Source organism: Panicum virgatum, chromosome 2N, assembly GCF_016808335.1.
Source record: "Panicum virgatum strain AP13 chromosome 2N, P.virgatum_v5, whole genome shotgun sequence".
Lineage (NCBI taxonomy): Eukaryota > Viridiplantae > Streptophyta > Magnoliopsida > Poales > Poaceae > Panicum > Panicum virgatum.
This window is the reverse complement of record NC_053146.1, coordinates 27,135,793-27,153,374: the sequence shown is the minus strand read 5'-3', so window position 1 is coordinate 27,153,374 and position 17,582 is coordinate 27,135,793. Positions and strand designations below refer to the sequence as shown.

The following is a 17,582-nucleotide window of genomic DNA, read 5'->3' as shown; positions in this document are numbered from 1 at the left end:
CCCCCCCCATTCCAGCCCAGCTCCTTCCGCCATCACCCCCGAAACGTTGTAAGCCTGTAACCCTAGCTCCGTCGCCGTCACCCAAGCAACGCCGCCGCCCAAGAAACCAGCATCCCGCGGCCCAAAACCTTGCTGACTCCAGAGTCCAGACCACCTCCACCCAAAGCTACGCCGCCGTGCCAGAAACCGGCAGCAGCCTCAAGCATCCTCGTGGCTTACTTAAGCATTAGCCATCAGGAACCTCGCTGCTGATCTGAAGGTGAGTTCCTTTTTCTTTAACCTTTTATTTGGTTAGAAATGATTGGGGCCCGGTCTAGGATTCGTTGCTGTTGTTTCTTGTCTAGGAAAAACTAATATTTAACCTGTAATCTTATTGCATATTTCAAAGAGATTGGGGAAAAGGAGGAAACAGGGGTTTACTGAGTAATAATATTTTGAATGCCAAATAAGAACAATTACATCCTGTATGAAATATATTTTGATAATTTACTTATTTTATGTGTTAGATATTAATATTCTTCTCTATAAATTTGGTCAAACAGAGGTCTACTGTGGTGCTGTGCATGCCTGCCACTCAACACTCATAATTTATAAACATTGTTTGCTTCACGTTGCTAATTTTAGTCGTCTTACCCTATGCATATGAAATTATGACCGGTTTTGCTTTCAAAGTTTTGCCGTTCCTTTCAGAATTTTGTTTGACTAACTGCAAAGCATGTTGTCGTTATATTACATAGTTGCCTTTTGAAGTTCTATTTCCTGTGGCACTTAGCTTAGAATCTTAAATCAGAAAAGGAAACAAATACATAGCTAGCCTTTTGAAACTATATCTCCTATATCAATTATCTACAATCATAATGGCAAATCCGCGTAAGTTACCTGTTTCCTGTGTGGAGCTGAATGGGTGCTTCACTGGCATACCCAAAGGGTACTGATGTCATTCATGATTTATTTGTTGCAGGTTGACTGTGTACGCAGGAGTGGGGAATTGGTGACCAACTCTAACCATGTCTGTGGCTGCCGGTGTAAGTGATGCGGCCATTGCGGTGCGTGACAAGCTTCGTGGCAAGATTGGCCAGACTAAGGTCAAGCGGTACTGGCCAGGAAAGGCGCCAGAGTGGGCTGACGATGCTGATGAGGATTTAGATCTTCAGACGGCACGGGTCTCCCTTGATAAGGCATTCCCAAAGGATGATGATGCTGACATCCCTGCAAAGGATGACCGCCGGCTTCGGCGTCTCGCACAAACCCGTGAGAATAAGGAGGAGCTGAGGGCAGATCATCGCCGAATACGACAGGCTGAGATTGTGTCAACTGTTGAAGAGGAGAATGAGAGGCAGGAAGCTGATATCGACGAGGAGGATGAGGAGGCTCAGGAGGAGAGGAGGAGAAGGATAAGGGAGAGGCAGCTCTTAAGGGAGCAGGAGGAGCTACTTCCTCAGGAAGAGGAAGAACCGGTGGAGGATGAGTCAGAGGAGGAATCTGAGTATGAGACGGACTCCGAGGATGAGCAGATGGGCATGGCCATGGTGAAACCTGTCTTCATACCAAAGTCACAGAGAGACACCATTGCAGAGCGTGAACGGCTTGAGGAGGAGGAGCGACAGCTTGAGGAGCTAGTCAAGAAGAGGCTGGAGGCTAGGAAGATAGAGACTAGACAGATTGTGGTTGAAGAGATTAAAAAGGAGGAGCACATTGAAAAGGCACTGAATGAAGAGGCCAACATTGAGGATGTCGATACAGATGATGAGTTGAATGAAGCAGAGGAGTACGAGTCATGGAAGAATAGAGAAATAGCAAGAATTAAGAGGGACAGGGAGGAAAGAGATGCAAGGTTGAAGGAGAAAGAGGAGATTGAGAGGGTCAGGAATATGACCGAAGAGGAGCGTCGGGAATGGGAGCGGAAGAATCCAAAGCAGCTTCGTCAGACCAAACAGAAGTGGAAGTTTATGCAAAAGTATTACCACAAAGGTGCTTTCTTCCAGGAAAGTGCTGATGATGTTATTCAGTCAGCTGGTAAAGAAGATATCTACAGCCGTGATTTCTCTGAACCTACTGGGGAAGATAAGATGGATAAGAGTATACTGCCAAAGGTCATGCAAGTTAAACACTTCGGGCGCAGTGGCAGAACGAAGTGGACACATCTTGTTAATGAGGATACTACAGACTGGAATGCACCGTAAGTACTCATTTGTTGCATCATTATTGATACTGTTCAGTTGCCTTGTTTTTTTACATGTGTTTTCAATAGAGGTTGCTAATTTCCATGTAACAGTTAATAATGATGGCCTGAAGGAAATATTATATTTTGGATGCTTTTAATATGAGGTCCAATGGGTTCCCTGCTCTTATTTTTCGAGCTGACATACGTATTGTAGCTTTTGACTCATCTAATTGACCGCAGTTCTTATATCTCTAGTTTGTCAAAACTTTAAAGCTTATTGCACATTTATCAGTTGATTTTTTTTGTATGTTTTCTGGTGCTTTTGTACGTTTTCTGGTGCTTATCTTGGCCTTTAAAAAGGAAAACACATGTACTGACTCCAACTACTTTTTAATGAATTTTCAGGTGGGCCACAAATGGGCCTCTGCGAGCAAAGTATAATTCAAAAATGGCGGGCATGAATGCACCTATTGCTAAACCAAAGGGAAGTAAGAAGCTGAAGGACTGGGATGCAAAATAAGATGCTGGCTTGACCTGGTACTATTCTCTTAAGCCTTACTTCCATAAGAGCACTGCCTAGCCAAGAAGTGCAGAAAATGCTTATATGGATGCTAATCCTTTTTATTTTGAGTGCATAAACCATGTGACCTTAATGTGCTATCATTTGTTGGAGTTGAAATGTCCCATTATAATTCATGAATGGTCATTGGTATTACTTTCTTGGGATGTTTTAGAGTATCCCATGTATATTTGTTGCTGTATGCCTGTGAAAGTCTACAATTTCACCTTTCATTAACCATGTTCTTTGTAATCTAAACCTTTCTTTATTATACCCATTAATACCGAACCATATTGAGTAGTTATTGTCAAATTATGGTCTACCATATGATGTTAGGGTGCTACCTGCATGTAACCGTGTGTGCTTGCTGTGATGTGTATTTGTGGCTGTGGCTCTTATTGTTGATGCTCCTTTAATGAGAAAATTTTATAGATTTGGTTTTTGATGATTTACTTGGGATGTTACTTGTTGATAAAACAAGGTATTGCGGCACAATCCATTTGAAATTTGAAACAGCAAAAGTTAAGTTTGATTCAGTGAGTCTGATCAATATAATTGAATGCACAATATGCATCTCTGTATTACAACAACAACAACAACATAGCCTTTTTTCCCAAGCAAGTTGGGGTAGGCTAGAGATGAAACCCGAAAGAAATAAGTTTAGGGTTCAGGCACAATGATAGCTAGTCTCCAAGCGCTCCTATCCAAAGCTATCTCTTTAGAAATATTCCAATCCTTAAGGTCTCTCTTAACCGACTCATCCCACGTCAGTTTAGGTCTACCTCTACCCCTCTTTACATTATCGACCCGCTCAAGAACCCCATTACGCACCGGCGCCTCAGGAGGCCTTCGTTGGACATGTCCAAACCATCTCAGCCGATGCTGTGTAAGTTTCTCCTCAATTGGTGCCACCCCGACCTTATCCCGAATAACTTCGTTCCGGACTCTATCCCTCCTTGTGTGCCCGCAAAACCACTGCAACATTCGCATCTCTGCTACACTCAGTTGCTGGACATGTCGCCTTTTTGTAGGCCAACATTCAGCACCGTATAACATCGCCGGACGAATTGCTGTCCTATAGAATTTGCCTTTTAACTTTTGTGGCACCCTCTTGTCACAAAGGATGTCAGAAGCTTGCCGCCATTTCAACCAGCCAGCTGAAATTCTATGCCGAACATCTTCATCAATGTCGCCATCCTTTTGTAGTACCGATCCTAAATACCGAAAAGTATCCTTCTGGACCACCACTTGCCCATCTAGACTAACGTCCCCCCCCTCATGGCTAGTCGCGCTGAAATCGCACATCATGTACTCGGTCTTGGTCCTACTAAGTCTGAACCCTTTCGACTCTAACGTGCGTCTCCACAGCTCTAACTTCCTTTTAACCCCTGCCCTACTCTCGTCAACTAGCACCACATCATCAGCAAAGAGCATACACCAAGGGATCTCACTTTGTATATCCCTTGTGACCTCATCCATCACTAAAACAAATAAATAAGGGCTCAATGCTGACCCCTGATGTAGGCCTATGTTACTAGGAAAGTCAGTGGTGTTGCCATCACATGTCCGGCCAAACGTCGTCGCATCCTTGTACATATCCTTAACGAGGGTAATGTACTTAGTTGGGACTTTGTGCTTCTCCAAGGCCCACCACATGACATTTCTCGGTACTTTGTCATATGCCTTCTCAAGGTCAAAGAAGACCATGTGTAAGTCCTTCTTCTGCTCTCTATATCTCTCCATCAATTGTCGTATTAAGAAAATCGCCTCCATGGTTGACCTTTCAGGCATGAACCCAAATTGGTTTTGGGTCACACTTGTCACTCTTCTTAGGCGATGCTCGATAACCCTCTCCCAAAGCTTCATCGTATGGCTCATCAGCTTAATCCCACGGTAGTTAGTACAACTTTGAACATCGCCCTTGTTTTTGAAGATAGGTACTAATATACTTCTCCTCCATTCTTCCGGCATCTTTTTTGAACATCTCTGTATTCTGAACAATATTTTATTATTTAGCACTTAGCAGATTATTTGCATGAGCCAGTTTCTGTTTGTATGTTATACAAGATCAGAGTACAAAGTATGTATCTAATAAAGTGAACACCAGTATATATCAGTGTTCTAAAAAACATTTTTAAACGTCGTTTAATCCTGATTAAACGCTGAACGGTGGCCAAGCGTTGCGTTTAATCACAGTGTCGTTTAATCACAACACACGTTTAATCATGTTCAATCTACGTTTAATCACAAAAAACTCTAAACCATAGGCAAGCGTTCGCCTAGCGTCTAGCGTTTTTTAGAACCTTGGTATATATGTCAAATTGCTTTGGACAAATTATCAGTAACTTCAGAATACAGGCCGATTTAATCGAAAAGAGTGGAGAACTAGGTGGGGAGGATGCCTGTGATTTAGATGATGACCCAAAGATTTGATTAGCGGTCACAATTCGAGCCTCTAGCGCCCACCCCTTTCATCAGTCCTGTATTCATCAACTCCATTTTCCAAGTTGAAGATGTGAAGTCAATTATCATCTCCTCTTGATGTAATTTAGTATAGAAGAATGAGTTGATAATCAGGGAGAACCGTGGATGTGAAGTAATGTCGATATATTTCAAGCAGTGTTTCAAAGGCGACCCAAAGCGAGGTGGGTACGTCCAGATGCCTAAGCAACAAGGTGTAACTGTTCCCCAAGGCAAGCTGGGTGCACCAGGACGCCTAGTTGTTAAAACACTGATTTCAGTACAAACAGAATACTTCACACGATAGACTCGTATCCACTACCCAGTGGTTTTGGTGCTGGCAATTGCCTACTTCCTTTGCTGATTACTTCCATGTATATACACAGCTTTATGCTTCTGAAGGCTGAGTTATTTTCTAATTAAGGCAGGGATCACTACTATGATTGCCTATTATTCTCTTTAATCTGCTAGCTGAAAATCCGCTAAGACTAAAGACTGCACCTGGACACATACATGACACACACATTATTTCTAACATAAAAAACTTATTGCCTATTTATGCTGTACTCAGTGTGCACTGTGCCATTATGGCACAAGTTGCAAATTTCACAACTGGATCACATTTCTTAGGGCTTCAAACGACTGGTATGCAGCATATTGAATGGAAGAAAAAAAACAAAAGACGAAAACTCACATTGTTAGTAAGCCAAAGAACGAAAACTGTTGCTAAGTGGTTAGTAAGATCAGTGTTTTAAAGGCGGTAAGGCGAGGCGAGACGAGCTGGGTACGCCTGGACGCCTAGGCGACAAGGTGGCACTGTAACCCAAGGCGAGCTGGGTCCGCCTGGACGCCTAGACGATGCCTTTAAAACACTGAGTAAGATCTTATATCTTTTGGATTTTTCTTTGAATTGGTAGGAAGCTAATTGCAATAACTTCAGAAGGTTGATTTCATTTCACATTAAACATCATTAGCCAGTTGATTGATCAAGGCACATTTTTTAGCTTCTAGACCCTTTTTTTTTCTGGAGCCATAAGGAGGTCATTTTTTAAGTACAACTATGTACACTGTGTAGGATAAGAGTTTTTTTTTCTTTGCTAATCTTTAATTTTTAGATGAAGTTGTTCTAACTTGTGCATAATCTTATTCCTTCTGATACTGCTCTGTATCTTTCCTGGAATGAGCCTGGTTCATGAACAGCTTTTACTCCTGACAAAATGTTATGATGATGAACCTTATGCAATGCAACATGATAAGTCCAAGTGATCAGAAACTAACTATACTCGTGAGAATAATATCTGATTGGTGGGTCAAATTTGGATTCTGTTAGGTTTTTCCTGCCAGCTTACAGAAGTAGCTGTTAGTGTCATGGCCAAACAACAGGGCCGGTAGAGAATAGTGTTTGATTGAATTGCTTGAGTTGACATAGAATGATATTTCTGTGCTGCATAATAGACTGATCAAATTGTGCGTCAATGCAGCTGAATTGAATTCAGTCAGATTCAGATATACATGACAGATATCATACTCATCTGTACCTAGGTCTTCAAAATTGCATTCTCACCCGTACTCTCAACCTTCAACTATAGCAGACATTTGTATACGAATAGCCTACTTGCATTGATCAGTGTTTCATTTCTGTATTTTTTTTTGCATAGCAAAGCTGTAACTTTCTATATGGTAGTTGAACATCATGGCATATCTTAAATAAACTTGAGGCGAGTCATTTCTTGAGAAATCCTGAGCTAGGTAGCTAGTAGACCAGAGGTACCGGGCGTTTGGGGCAGCATGTTTTTTTTTTTGATGTTTGTGGTTATATAAGTTTTTCTTGGCTATGCAGATGATTGTGGTATTATGACTCGTGATGGCTGATGTTCTCTTCAAGATCGACCCTGAACTGAATGTTGTGATGAAAGGACAAACGATTGAGTTGGAGCTGAAGGCGACTACTTTTTGTTGATTTGGAGCTGTAAGTCGATCCTTTCTCTGCCTGAGCTGGAGCGACTGGTGACCCAAACAATGTCTGGGTTTGCCACTGTCAACCTAATTAGGCCCTTGGTAGCAAATACTTCACCTTGATCTATCTAGGTTGCTTGAAATGGAAATGTTTGTAGTGTCTGGTCGATTCAGTGTTGCTCAACTGCCGTGCTTTTTTGTAACTTTTCTGGGAATAATAGAGATAATGACCATACAGAGAAAATAGTGATAATGATAGCAACGCTTCTAGTATTTCCTTCGGGGGGAAATGTGGACAAGTGGCGCCTAGAGCGCTTACAATGCATGTTCTGGTTGATCGCCATGGTTGGGCTTAAAGAGTGACTGCAGCTGAAATGCCGGCCTATTGGAACCTGAGCAGTAATCAATAACGCTGCCATCTCATCGATGAAGTGCAAATTCATTAGGCTGTCTGTGCTCATGGTACTCTAAATCTATCCTTTAAAAGGAATATTTTTGTTTGGTCATGAAGATTCTCTCTTTTATATCCAGTTTTTTTTGCATCCATTTATACTCTATATTCATTCTCCATACCAACTACCCATTCGTGGGGTCCATACATCAGCCTCCCATTTTATTTTTTACTCTCCCTCCCCGTCGGTGTCTCTCTCCCTCCCACGGTCCTCTGCCCGCGAGAGCCCGGCGGCGTCGGCGCCTAGCGGTGCGGCGGCGAGCGCCCAGCGGGGTGGCGGCGAGCGACTCCTCCCTCTGTCGGCGCACGGCTCCATCCTCCACCCCCTCGGCCGGCACGTCTGTCCTCCCTCCCCCTCCCTTGCCGGCGCGGATTCGATGGCGCGGCGTCCTCCAGCGGTGGCGCGCCCGGTGGGAGGCCACGGGGCAGGCGGCCGGCGCGGCGGCGGCTTGGCGCGAGGCCGCGGGGCGAACAAGCAGCAGCCGACGAGCGGATGGTGGCGGCCTTGGCGCGCGGGGGCCTCCAGCGGCGGCGGCGGAGCTCGTTCGTGCCCCCCCCCCGGCGGAGGTCGTCCCGGGCCCCTGGAAGCGCGGCGCTCAGAGCTCGTGCTCTCGCGCGCGGCGGCGTGCGTCGCGGACGCCATGGCCGTAGATTTACGCCGGGCGTCTCCATCCCAATCACCGCCTGGCCCCAACCATACGTTCTCCGGTGCCCCACGCGGACGGCGAGCCGCTGCTGGTCTTGCCGGAGGAGGCTGGCCGCCGAGACGGGGACGGGGGGCGCCGCTGAGTGGCCCGGGCACCTAGGACCGTGCCACATGCCACTCTGGAGGGACCGCGTCTGGGCCGCCGGCCGCTGACGGCGAGGCCGCCCGCGTGCCGCCCGGGTCCAGCGCCGGTGCCGGCGTCAAGGTGATCCGGTCGCTGCTCCCCACCCAGCGCCGCCTCCGGCTCGACCCGCCCGCTAAGCTCTACTTCCCATGTACGCACCCGGAGCTCTACTTCCCATGTCCAGGCTTCGTTTCGATTGCTCTGTTCTCGTCAAGGCCTCCTCGGTCTCGGGCCGGCGGCGGGCCTCGCGCGCGGAGGAGGACGGCAGGGCTGCGTCCAGCGGCGTCCGGGCGCGGGAGGAACGGCTGCAGGCGGGCCCCACGCCGCCTTAGCGGACGGCCGCTATCGCGCTTAATTTGCCGTGCAGGAGGCCCGTCCGCTACTATGGCATGCGGGATTACCATCCCCGCTGCAGCAAAAGAAACGGTAAAAACGAATGCTATATGTTTTAGCGTCCCTTTTATAGGCACCGGTGCGGAGAGCCTTAGTCTAGCTCCTGTTGTATCGCAGTACAGTCAAACACTATGGGGCCGTTTAGTTTCCAAAATTTTTTGCCTCCTTTTTTGGACATATGAATGAAGTATTAAAGGTAGGTAAACGACAAAACTAATTGCACAGTTTGGATGTACACGATGAGACGAATTTTTTGAGCCTAATTAGTGCATGATTAGCCATAAGTGCTACAGTAACCCGCATGTGCTAATTGTGCGGTCAAATGCCTCAAAAGATTCGTCTCGCGGTTTTCAAGCGGGTTCTAAAATTAGTTTTTAAATTAGTGTCAAAAAAATCCTTCCGACATCTGGTCAAACAATCGATTTGACAACAAAAAACTTTTATTTTGGGAACTAAACGGTGCCTATATTCGAGACAAGAACTCCGTTTCAAATGAAAAAAAGCAAGAAATTTGAATTATGTGCACAGACTATTTTCAGAAATATTTTAGCGAATTGGACAATTCATGGACACAGACAGCTACTGTATATCATATGAACACATCTTCTTTAATCATGGAAGAAGCGTAATCCGATGTGCCGAGCTCTTGAGGATTAGGAGGATTTGGTTGACCCGCTGAGCGCTCTCGCACTGCATGCTCGCCATGCGATTTGGCATGTCGACTTGTTTGGTTTACTGTCATAACATACCAAGCTGGCCGGCCTCTTCTCCTTTAGTCTTTATTTTAACTTTTGTTCAATAGTTTACCCGGGGGCTGTTAGGAATAACGCGCGTGGCTGGCATTTGATTGGTTTCAGAAGTAATCACGCGGAGCATCTGGCCAAAAATTTAAAAGCCCAAGTTGGTTTGTTGTACGAAGCGAATCGGATACAGTATTTTTCCGTAGTTGGAACCTTTATAGTGTATTATATATTCCTCGTGCTTAAGAATTTCGGTTGAAATAAAAAAATAAGATAACTAATTATTTAAAATAATTGTATTAGAACAAATTTGATTATACGTGAAAAAGTGCAGATAATTGTACAAAATATAACATATAAATTTAAAAGTTGTTCTAATAGATAGATAATAATTATTATACCAAATAAATTTGTTTTTATTGAACAAAAATTGAAAATCATGTGAAACAAAAAATAGAAAAATTGTTCGATTGGAACATATGTGTATAGATATCATATGGAACAAGAACTCATATCGGGTGGAACAAAAGATGTGATGATGTGGAACAAGTGTTTTGTTCTGGTGGAACAAATGTGATATCCGTAGAACATAGACTCGTATTATATGGAACTAATATTCTGATCGTATGGACCAAAATATATTTAACTAGTGGAGCAAATATAGATATTATGTGGAACAAAACATATCGAAATGCAAAAATTATGAACTACATATACATTAACTGAAAAAAGAAGAGAAAATAGTGATACGATCGTATGGAACAAATATGTTTAACAAGCGGAACAAATATAGATATCCAGTGGAACAAAAATATATATATCTATCTATCTATACTATAAAGATCGAAAACAATTGAAAATGTTTCTTACTTAGATGGAATCCACCTTACCCCTCACGTTAGATCCGTCTGTCAGGGTCCATATAGGTGGGAGGGGTGGAGACCCATAGAAATTGAAGGTTAGAGGATGTTTCTGCCAAAAGTTAGATTCTTTTTTTCACTCACGGCGATCCTACCCGCCCGCGTACCCACCATCAAGACATCAACCGCACCTCCACGTAGGGATGAAAGCGGGAACGGGAAAATCCCGTACCGACCGACACCGTATACCGAATATACCGATCGTATTCCGTTTTTGCAGGAAAAACAGGAACATGAAACAGGAAAAAAATATAGGAACAGGAACAGGACCGAAAATTAGGAAGAGGGTATTTCCGATCGTATTCGCGGATCCCATATATACACAGGAAAATTCCCGCGGTATTTCCCGAATTTATACAGACCAAACTTAGTATTCAGCCCATGATCCATTACCAGCTCGGCCACCCACCCTCCCACCCCGCGTCCAGTGGCCCACGACCCATCTCAACCACCAAACCCTAATCCCCACCCGACTACCTGAGACCCCAGCCCCCTTCCTGCTCTTTTTTCTTTTTTATATTTTTAAAAAATAAAAATTTCAAAAATATATGTCCGTTTTGAAATATTTCAAAAATATCCCCCGGTCGCCCCCCCATAGGGCGACAGGCCCTAAGTGTAATTTTTTTCTTCAAATTCGCAACGAGGTCCCTGGCAAAAAAAGGGAGCCTGTCGCCCCCCCCCCCCCCCACGGGCGACAGGGGCCTATCGCCCACCCCAGGGGCGACAGGGGCCTGTCGCCCATTGGGGGGGCGACAGGGTCCCTTCACCCTATATAAGCCCTGGCCGCCATATGCCGGCATCCCCTTTGTCATTTGAGCCTAAAAATTCAAGAAAAAAGAGAGGGGTGACGAGAAGAAAAGCGGCGAAGCTCTGCCGAATTGCGTACTTGTGATCTACCGGTAACTTCCGTATGAATCCATTAATATTGTATAAAAAATTAATTTAATTAGCGTATTAGCTGAATTAGATTTGGTGCTTTAGAACACTCGTTTATTATTACAATTTCAGTACTATTACAGACTTGTTTTTAAATTAATTATGAATTAGAATAGAATTATGAAAGTACCTTATTGATATTGCAGCATAAGGCAATGGCTGCCTCTAACTGTGGAGGATTTTCATGGACCGAAGAAAAATCTAGTATAATACTTGATATCATGACCCATCTTGTTATCAGTAAGAAGTTAGATCCGTTAGCGGATGGTACGATAGAGATGGTGTTGTCCAAAGTAGTAGAGTTTAAAGATTTCACATTATTTCGAGGTATTACGACGCAAGATGTAAAGGGACACCTGCTAGAACGTCGGAAGATATACATGAGAGTATGTGAACTAGCGAATCATCCTAATATCATTGGATTCTTACAAAGTTCTTATAAGATATGGATGCGGTCAGAGGTGTATGAGATGCACATTAAGGTAACTCTCATTCAGTTGTAATCCCGTCCGTCATTTCGAATCCATATTTATAAAACAGCAACATTGTTTTTTAATTATATGCTAGGATTACCCCGAGGACACAGAGTTGATTAACAAAACGATACCAAATTTCCGTAAATTGGTATGTATCTTCGGTGGACTTATGCCGCAAACTAGACGAAGGAGGCGGATAAGATCTTTGGGTGATAGTACTTGGCCTGCGCAAGAACAGATACCCGGAGGTTCATCGAGTCATGCTTCAACACCTCAACTACCAACTTGTGTTAACTGGGATGACGACATGAATGACTTCATGCCCCCCAAACCATGGCCTCCAACACATGATGTTCCTCCCCCTGTACATCAACCTAGAATCTGAAAGGAGACAAAGGGAAAGGCAAGAGGTTCGTCAAGTCATGTTGCACCACCTGCAGCACAAACTTGTGTTAACTGGGATGACAACATGGATGACTTTATGCCCTCCAAACCATGGCCTCCAACACATGATGTTCCTCCCCCTGTACATGAACGTAGATCCAGAAAAGAGAGAAAGGGAAAGCCAAGAGGTTCGTCGAGCCATACTACACCACCTGCAGCACCACCATCTGTCAACTGGGATGACGACATAGATGATTTCATGCCATGATCTATAACATATGATGTTCATCGGTTTAAGATGTATTCGCATTTAGTATTGTTAATGTTGTATTATGCTTGTATGTATGTCTTGTACCTAACTTGCATTCACTGGACATGTCCATAATGTCGAGTTTGAATCGTACTTAGTCGTAATGGAGCATCGACTTAAAGGGGCTAGATGTGCACTTAAAGGCAGAAAGATCTACTCCATTTGGCCCATACATAACATTGTAGTCACCATAAAATACTTGAAACTGCATCTTGCTCGACATATCTGTATATCACATAATACTTATCGAGTTATACTCTTTACTTCACTACCTTATTCAATAATCCGTAAAAACTAAGTATGAAATTCAACTACAGCGTATAAGATATCGTGGGATTTCTGGGGTACCCACAGCCGGGGTGGCGGAACGCACCCGCCTATTCCCAGAGAGGGAGTACTTGGGAAGATACTAGGCGATTGGTCTAATCTAGCTCTGAGTCAGGCGCACAAGAACACACGATCTAGAGTGGTTCGGGCCGCCGGAGCGTAATACCCTACATCCACTGAGAGAGATATTGATCTTAGTTGTGTATGAACCTATCCTCTGCTGGGTCTTGGCTTTTCACCCAGCCTGAGTTTTCTTCTAGCGGACGCCCCCCTTTTATAGACCAAGGGGTGCGGATACATAGAATGTTGATGCCCCGACAGGTGGGCCCAACGTGACTGTGTAGCACACTGCGCAGAGTACCTGAATAGCTACAGTGGTTGCGAATCTTTCCTCCGATATGCTTCCATGCCCTGCTGACCCTCTGACGAAGGGGGGTCTTCTCTTGTCCCGTCAGCAAGGTGCCCGTTGGAGGAACGTAGCTTGCGGCGTGACTTGTTGAGGCTATTATGTAGGCATCATAATGGGTGAAGCCGAGCCGTCGTATCCATCTGTTATGGCAGACTGACAGGCGCGGCGTGGGCGGCGCCAGCAGCTCCACTCCGTATCTTGGTAATACGCGATCAATAGTGCCCCCTGGTCAAAGAATCGCCTCGGCTTCTGCCACATCAATGCGGACGTCCACCTACCACAATGAATGCAGTGGTGGGTGAGGCTTAGTATGGAGACCAAGCGACCTTGTGTACGTGTCTGTACTTGTAGACACGTGTCGGCTCCGGACCCCCCTCGGGGAGGGGTGCCGATTCCTTCCCCCGGGAGAGGGGTCCGGCTACTATTCAGGGAGTCCGGGACCCCATGAGGGGTCCGGGTCATCCGCGGGGGTCCGGACTCCACGGGAGGTCCGGGGCCCCGGCTGTTCGGGCTGAGCGCCTGCCTCTTCCGGGACACGCGGTGTTCCTGGACCTTTCCCAGCCGTGAGACAGGTTCGGGACCGTCGTCGGGAGAACAGGACTCCGGACCACAGGGGTCCGGCTGTTTGGACGTAGTCAGGGATAACTACAAGGCCCTTGCCTAGACACAGCAAGAGGGGGTACCCCAGTCCTGGGGTACCGACAGTGGCCCCCGGGCCCACCTCGGGAGAGGTACGAACCTGCGGGTGGGGCTACTACTATGATGTGTTTCTACGCAACTTGATTGCGTTGGTGTGCTCATGGAGAGAGCGGGCGTCCCGGACCCCTGAGGCCGGTACACCTGTTGCCAGGTTTAGGTACTAGAGTGCTCTCCACAGGGCGACGAAGGTGTAGGCTTAGGGTGCGGAACCAAACTAAGCGGCTACACAGACCTCGGATCGCTCAGGGAGCATGCACCTCTCCCCGGACCTGGCTCTTGGCGACCGTTGCAAGCGGTCTCCGCCGGAGCAGGCCACCGGAGTGGACTTTGAGACGACCGTGGCGAGCGGTCTCCGCCGGAGCAGGCCACCGGAGTGGACTTTGAGACGACCGTGGCGAGCGGTCTCCGTCGGAGCAGGCCACCGGAGTGGACTTTGAGACGACCGTGGCGAGCGGTCTCCGCCGGAGCAGGCCACCGGAGTGGACTTTGAGACGACCGTGGCGAGCGGTCTCCGCCGGAGCGGGCCACCGGAGTGGACTTGAGTCGACCGTGGCGAGCGGTCTCCGCCGGAGCGGGCCACCGGAGTGGACTTTAGTCGACCGTGGCGAGCGGTCTCCGCCGGAGCGGGCCACCGGAGTGGACTTGAGTCGACCGTGGCGAGCGGTCTCCGCCGGAGCGGGCCACCGGAGTGGACTTGAGTTATTGCTGACGAACTTAAAGAAATATGTCACCGGACCACACAGTAAGGTGCAAGAAACCAAGCCTTATACTAGAAGGGGGCCCGGGACCTCTTAAAGACAGCAGCTTCGGATACTAGAGTACTTGTAACAGGGTAGTGAAGTACGTAAACTTAGGGTACATTACCAGGCTAAGCTACGCGGAGCTTCTCTACCCCAGGATACGAGTACCACTTCTCCTGAGCAGGTCCTTAGGGGTCCGGACTGCCTTCCAGCTAGAAGGGGTGTCCTCACCTGACTACAAGCCAGCAACTTAACTTGGATCGCTAGCAACAAAAGAAAAAACTCTGTTTGGAGGAAAGAGACGGTTAACCAAGAAATAGCCAACCAAATCGAATGAATGTAATCAGGGTGGAGTCGAGATAAGGCTAAGAAAATAAATCTCCCTTATTATTGTGGTTATCATGGTATACATCAGAGGTCGGGATTACGAGGTCGGACCTCCACCGCTCCGGACTGCTTTTTGCCTGTTTGTGTGATAGGGCCAGAGGTCGGGTTTACAAGGTCAGACCTTGACCGCTCTGGACACACACGTAGGCGCCACGTTATTACAAAGGAGGAACTCTCTTAATCTTTTCTCAGGAGTAACCTACGGCTGCATGCTATACATCGTGTTCTTCTCCGGTTGGAAGTGGTACGACCACTCCTGAATTCTTCATAGTCGTCGGAGGCGAAGGCGTCCTAGATGTGCCTGAACTGCATCATCTAGCATCACCTCGGGAGCTCGGGGGGCCACTCCTTGCCTAAGAGCTGTCATATGCTTAGGTAGCATGGGACAAATTCTTTGGCTTTGAATGGAAGAGGCCCCCTGCCGCCGCCGTCCGCCACTGGGAGCCAGCCGCCCGCCCCCCGCTGCGGCAGGAGCTGGCTTTCCGCCCTGGCGCAGCGGGAAAATGTGTGCTCGTATGGACGAGCACGGAGTGTGGAGAAGGGCGGTCGTTCGCCGGCTTGTCCTTGGTGCTCGCGCTAGAGGCCCCCGCGCCTAGCGGCGGGGTCCTGTCTGTAGCAGCACCAAGCACCTCGGGTGGCGCCGGAGGCGACACGACAACTCGGCCAACTTCCTCCGGGATGGCCGTCGGCTCCAGGCTCCATGTTGAGAGAAAGCCTTGAGCCGACGCCATGCCGCCGCAGAGGAAGCGTGGCCGTTGCTTGAGAGAAAACCTTGAGCCGACATAGGGGCGGCAGCGCCCAGCGGCGCCTCCGCTGTGTGTTGCCGCGCCGGCTCTGAGGCGTCGCAGTGGCGACGCACAACAAACGCCGCTGCCGTGCACCGCCGTGTTGCGGGCGTTGGCGCCCCAGTGCCACGGCATGTGGCGTGGGTGACGCCCTGCCTTCCTTCATCTTCTCGTTCGCCGTTGCAGAGGATGAACACAGCCCCCAGAAGGCTGAAGATCCAGCCCGCGCCTGACCTCCCCCACGGACGGCGCCAGATATCGTGGGATTTCTGGGGTACCCACAGCCGGGTGGCGGAACGCACCCGCCTATTCCCAGAGAGGGAGTACTTGGGAAGATACTAGGCGATTGGGCTAATCTAGCTCTGAGTCAGGCGCACAAGAACACACGATCTAGAGTGGTTCGGGCCGCCGGAGCGTAATACCCTACATCCACTGAGAGAGATATTGATCTTGGTTGTGTATGAACCTATCCTCTGCTGGGTCTTGGCTTTCACCCAGCCTGAGTTTTCTTCTAGCGGACGCCCCCCTTTTATAGACCAAGGGGTGCGGATACATAGGATGTTGATGCCCCGACAGGTGGGCCCAACGTGACTGTGCAGCACACTGCGCAGGGTACCTGAATAGCTACAGTGGTTGCGAATCTTTCCTCCGATATGCTTCCATGCCCTGCTGACCCTCTGACGAAGGGGGGTCTTCTCTTGTCCCGTCAGCAAGGTGCCCGTTGGAGGAACGTAGCTTGCGGCGTGACCTGTTGAGGCTATTATGTAGGCGTCATAATGGGTGAAGCCGAGCCGTCATATCCATCTGTTATGGCAGACTGACAGGCGCGGCGTGGGCGGCGCCAGCAGCTCCACTCCGTATCTTGGTAATACGCGATCAATAGTGCCCCCTGGTCAAAGAATCGCCTCGGCTTCTGCCACATCAATGCGGACGTCCACCTACCACAATGAATGCAGTGGTGGGTGAGGCTTAGTATGGAGACCAAGCGACCTTGTGTACGTGTCTGTACTTGTAGACACGTGTCGGCTCCGGACCCCCCTCGGGGAGGGGTGCCGATTCCTTCCCCCGGGAGAGGGGTCCGGCTACTATTCAGGGGGTCCGGGACCCCATGAGGGGTCCGGGTCATCCGCGGGGGTCCGGACTCCACGGGAGGTCCGGAGCCCCGGCTGTTCAGGCTGAGCGCCTGCCTCTTCCGGGACACGCGGTGTTCCTGGACTTTTCCCAGCCGTGAGACAGGTTCGGGACCATCGTCGGGAGAACAGGACTCCGGACCACAGGGGTCCGGCTGTTTGGACGTAGTCAGGGATAACTACAAGGCCCTTGTCTAGACACAGCAAGAGGGGGTACCCCAGTCCTGGGGTACCGACAGTATTCATAACTACGTGATGACATTCAAATTCTATACTGCATATGCCAAATTATATTCTAAATCATAATTAATTTATAAACACGTCTCTAATAGTACTGCAATTATAATAATAAATACAAAGTACTAATTTTCTAAACTAATTTACTACTACGTAACTACAAACTAAAGTATCATTAAACTCCTACTTAAATGGTTCTACTATAGCACTAATTAAATTAAATTACTCACCCGTACTTAAATTACTCCTACTTAAATGCGTAGTACTTAAATAGAAAAAAAATATGTAA

The 17,582-nt window shown here is 47.6% G+C and overlaps 1 protein-coding gene across 2 annotated transcripts; it reads left to right on the top strand.

Moving 5' to 3' along the window:
* Window positions 1-7,482, top strand: LOC120660162 (microfibrillar-associated protein 1-like). Of its 2 annotated transcripts, XM_039938547.1 has the most exons (4): window positions 2-259; window positions 962-2,179; window positions 2,570-2,701; window positions 7,024-7,482. In XM_039938547.1, exons 2-3 carry the CDS (start codon window positions 1,008-1,010, stop codon window positions 2,682-2,684), a joined length of 1,287 nt encoding a protein of 428 aa, XP_039794481.1. In that variant the 5' UTR covers window positions 2-259; window positions 962-1,007; the 3' UTR covers window positions 2,685-2,701; window positions 7,024-7,482. The 2 variants fall into 2 exon arrangements, with proteins under 2 accessions (XP_039794483.1, XP_039794481.1); XM_039938549.1 differs by lacking the exon at window positions 7,024-7,482 and having other exon boundaries at window positions 1-259; window positions 2,570-3,162.
* Window positions 7,483-17,582: the final 10,100 nt, after the last annotated feature.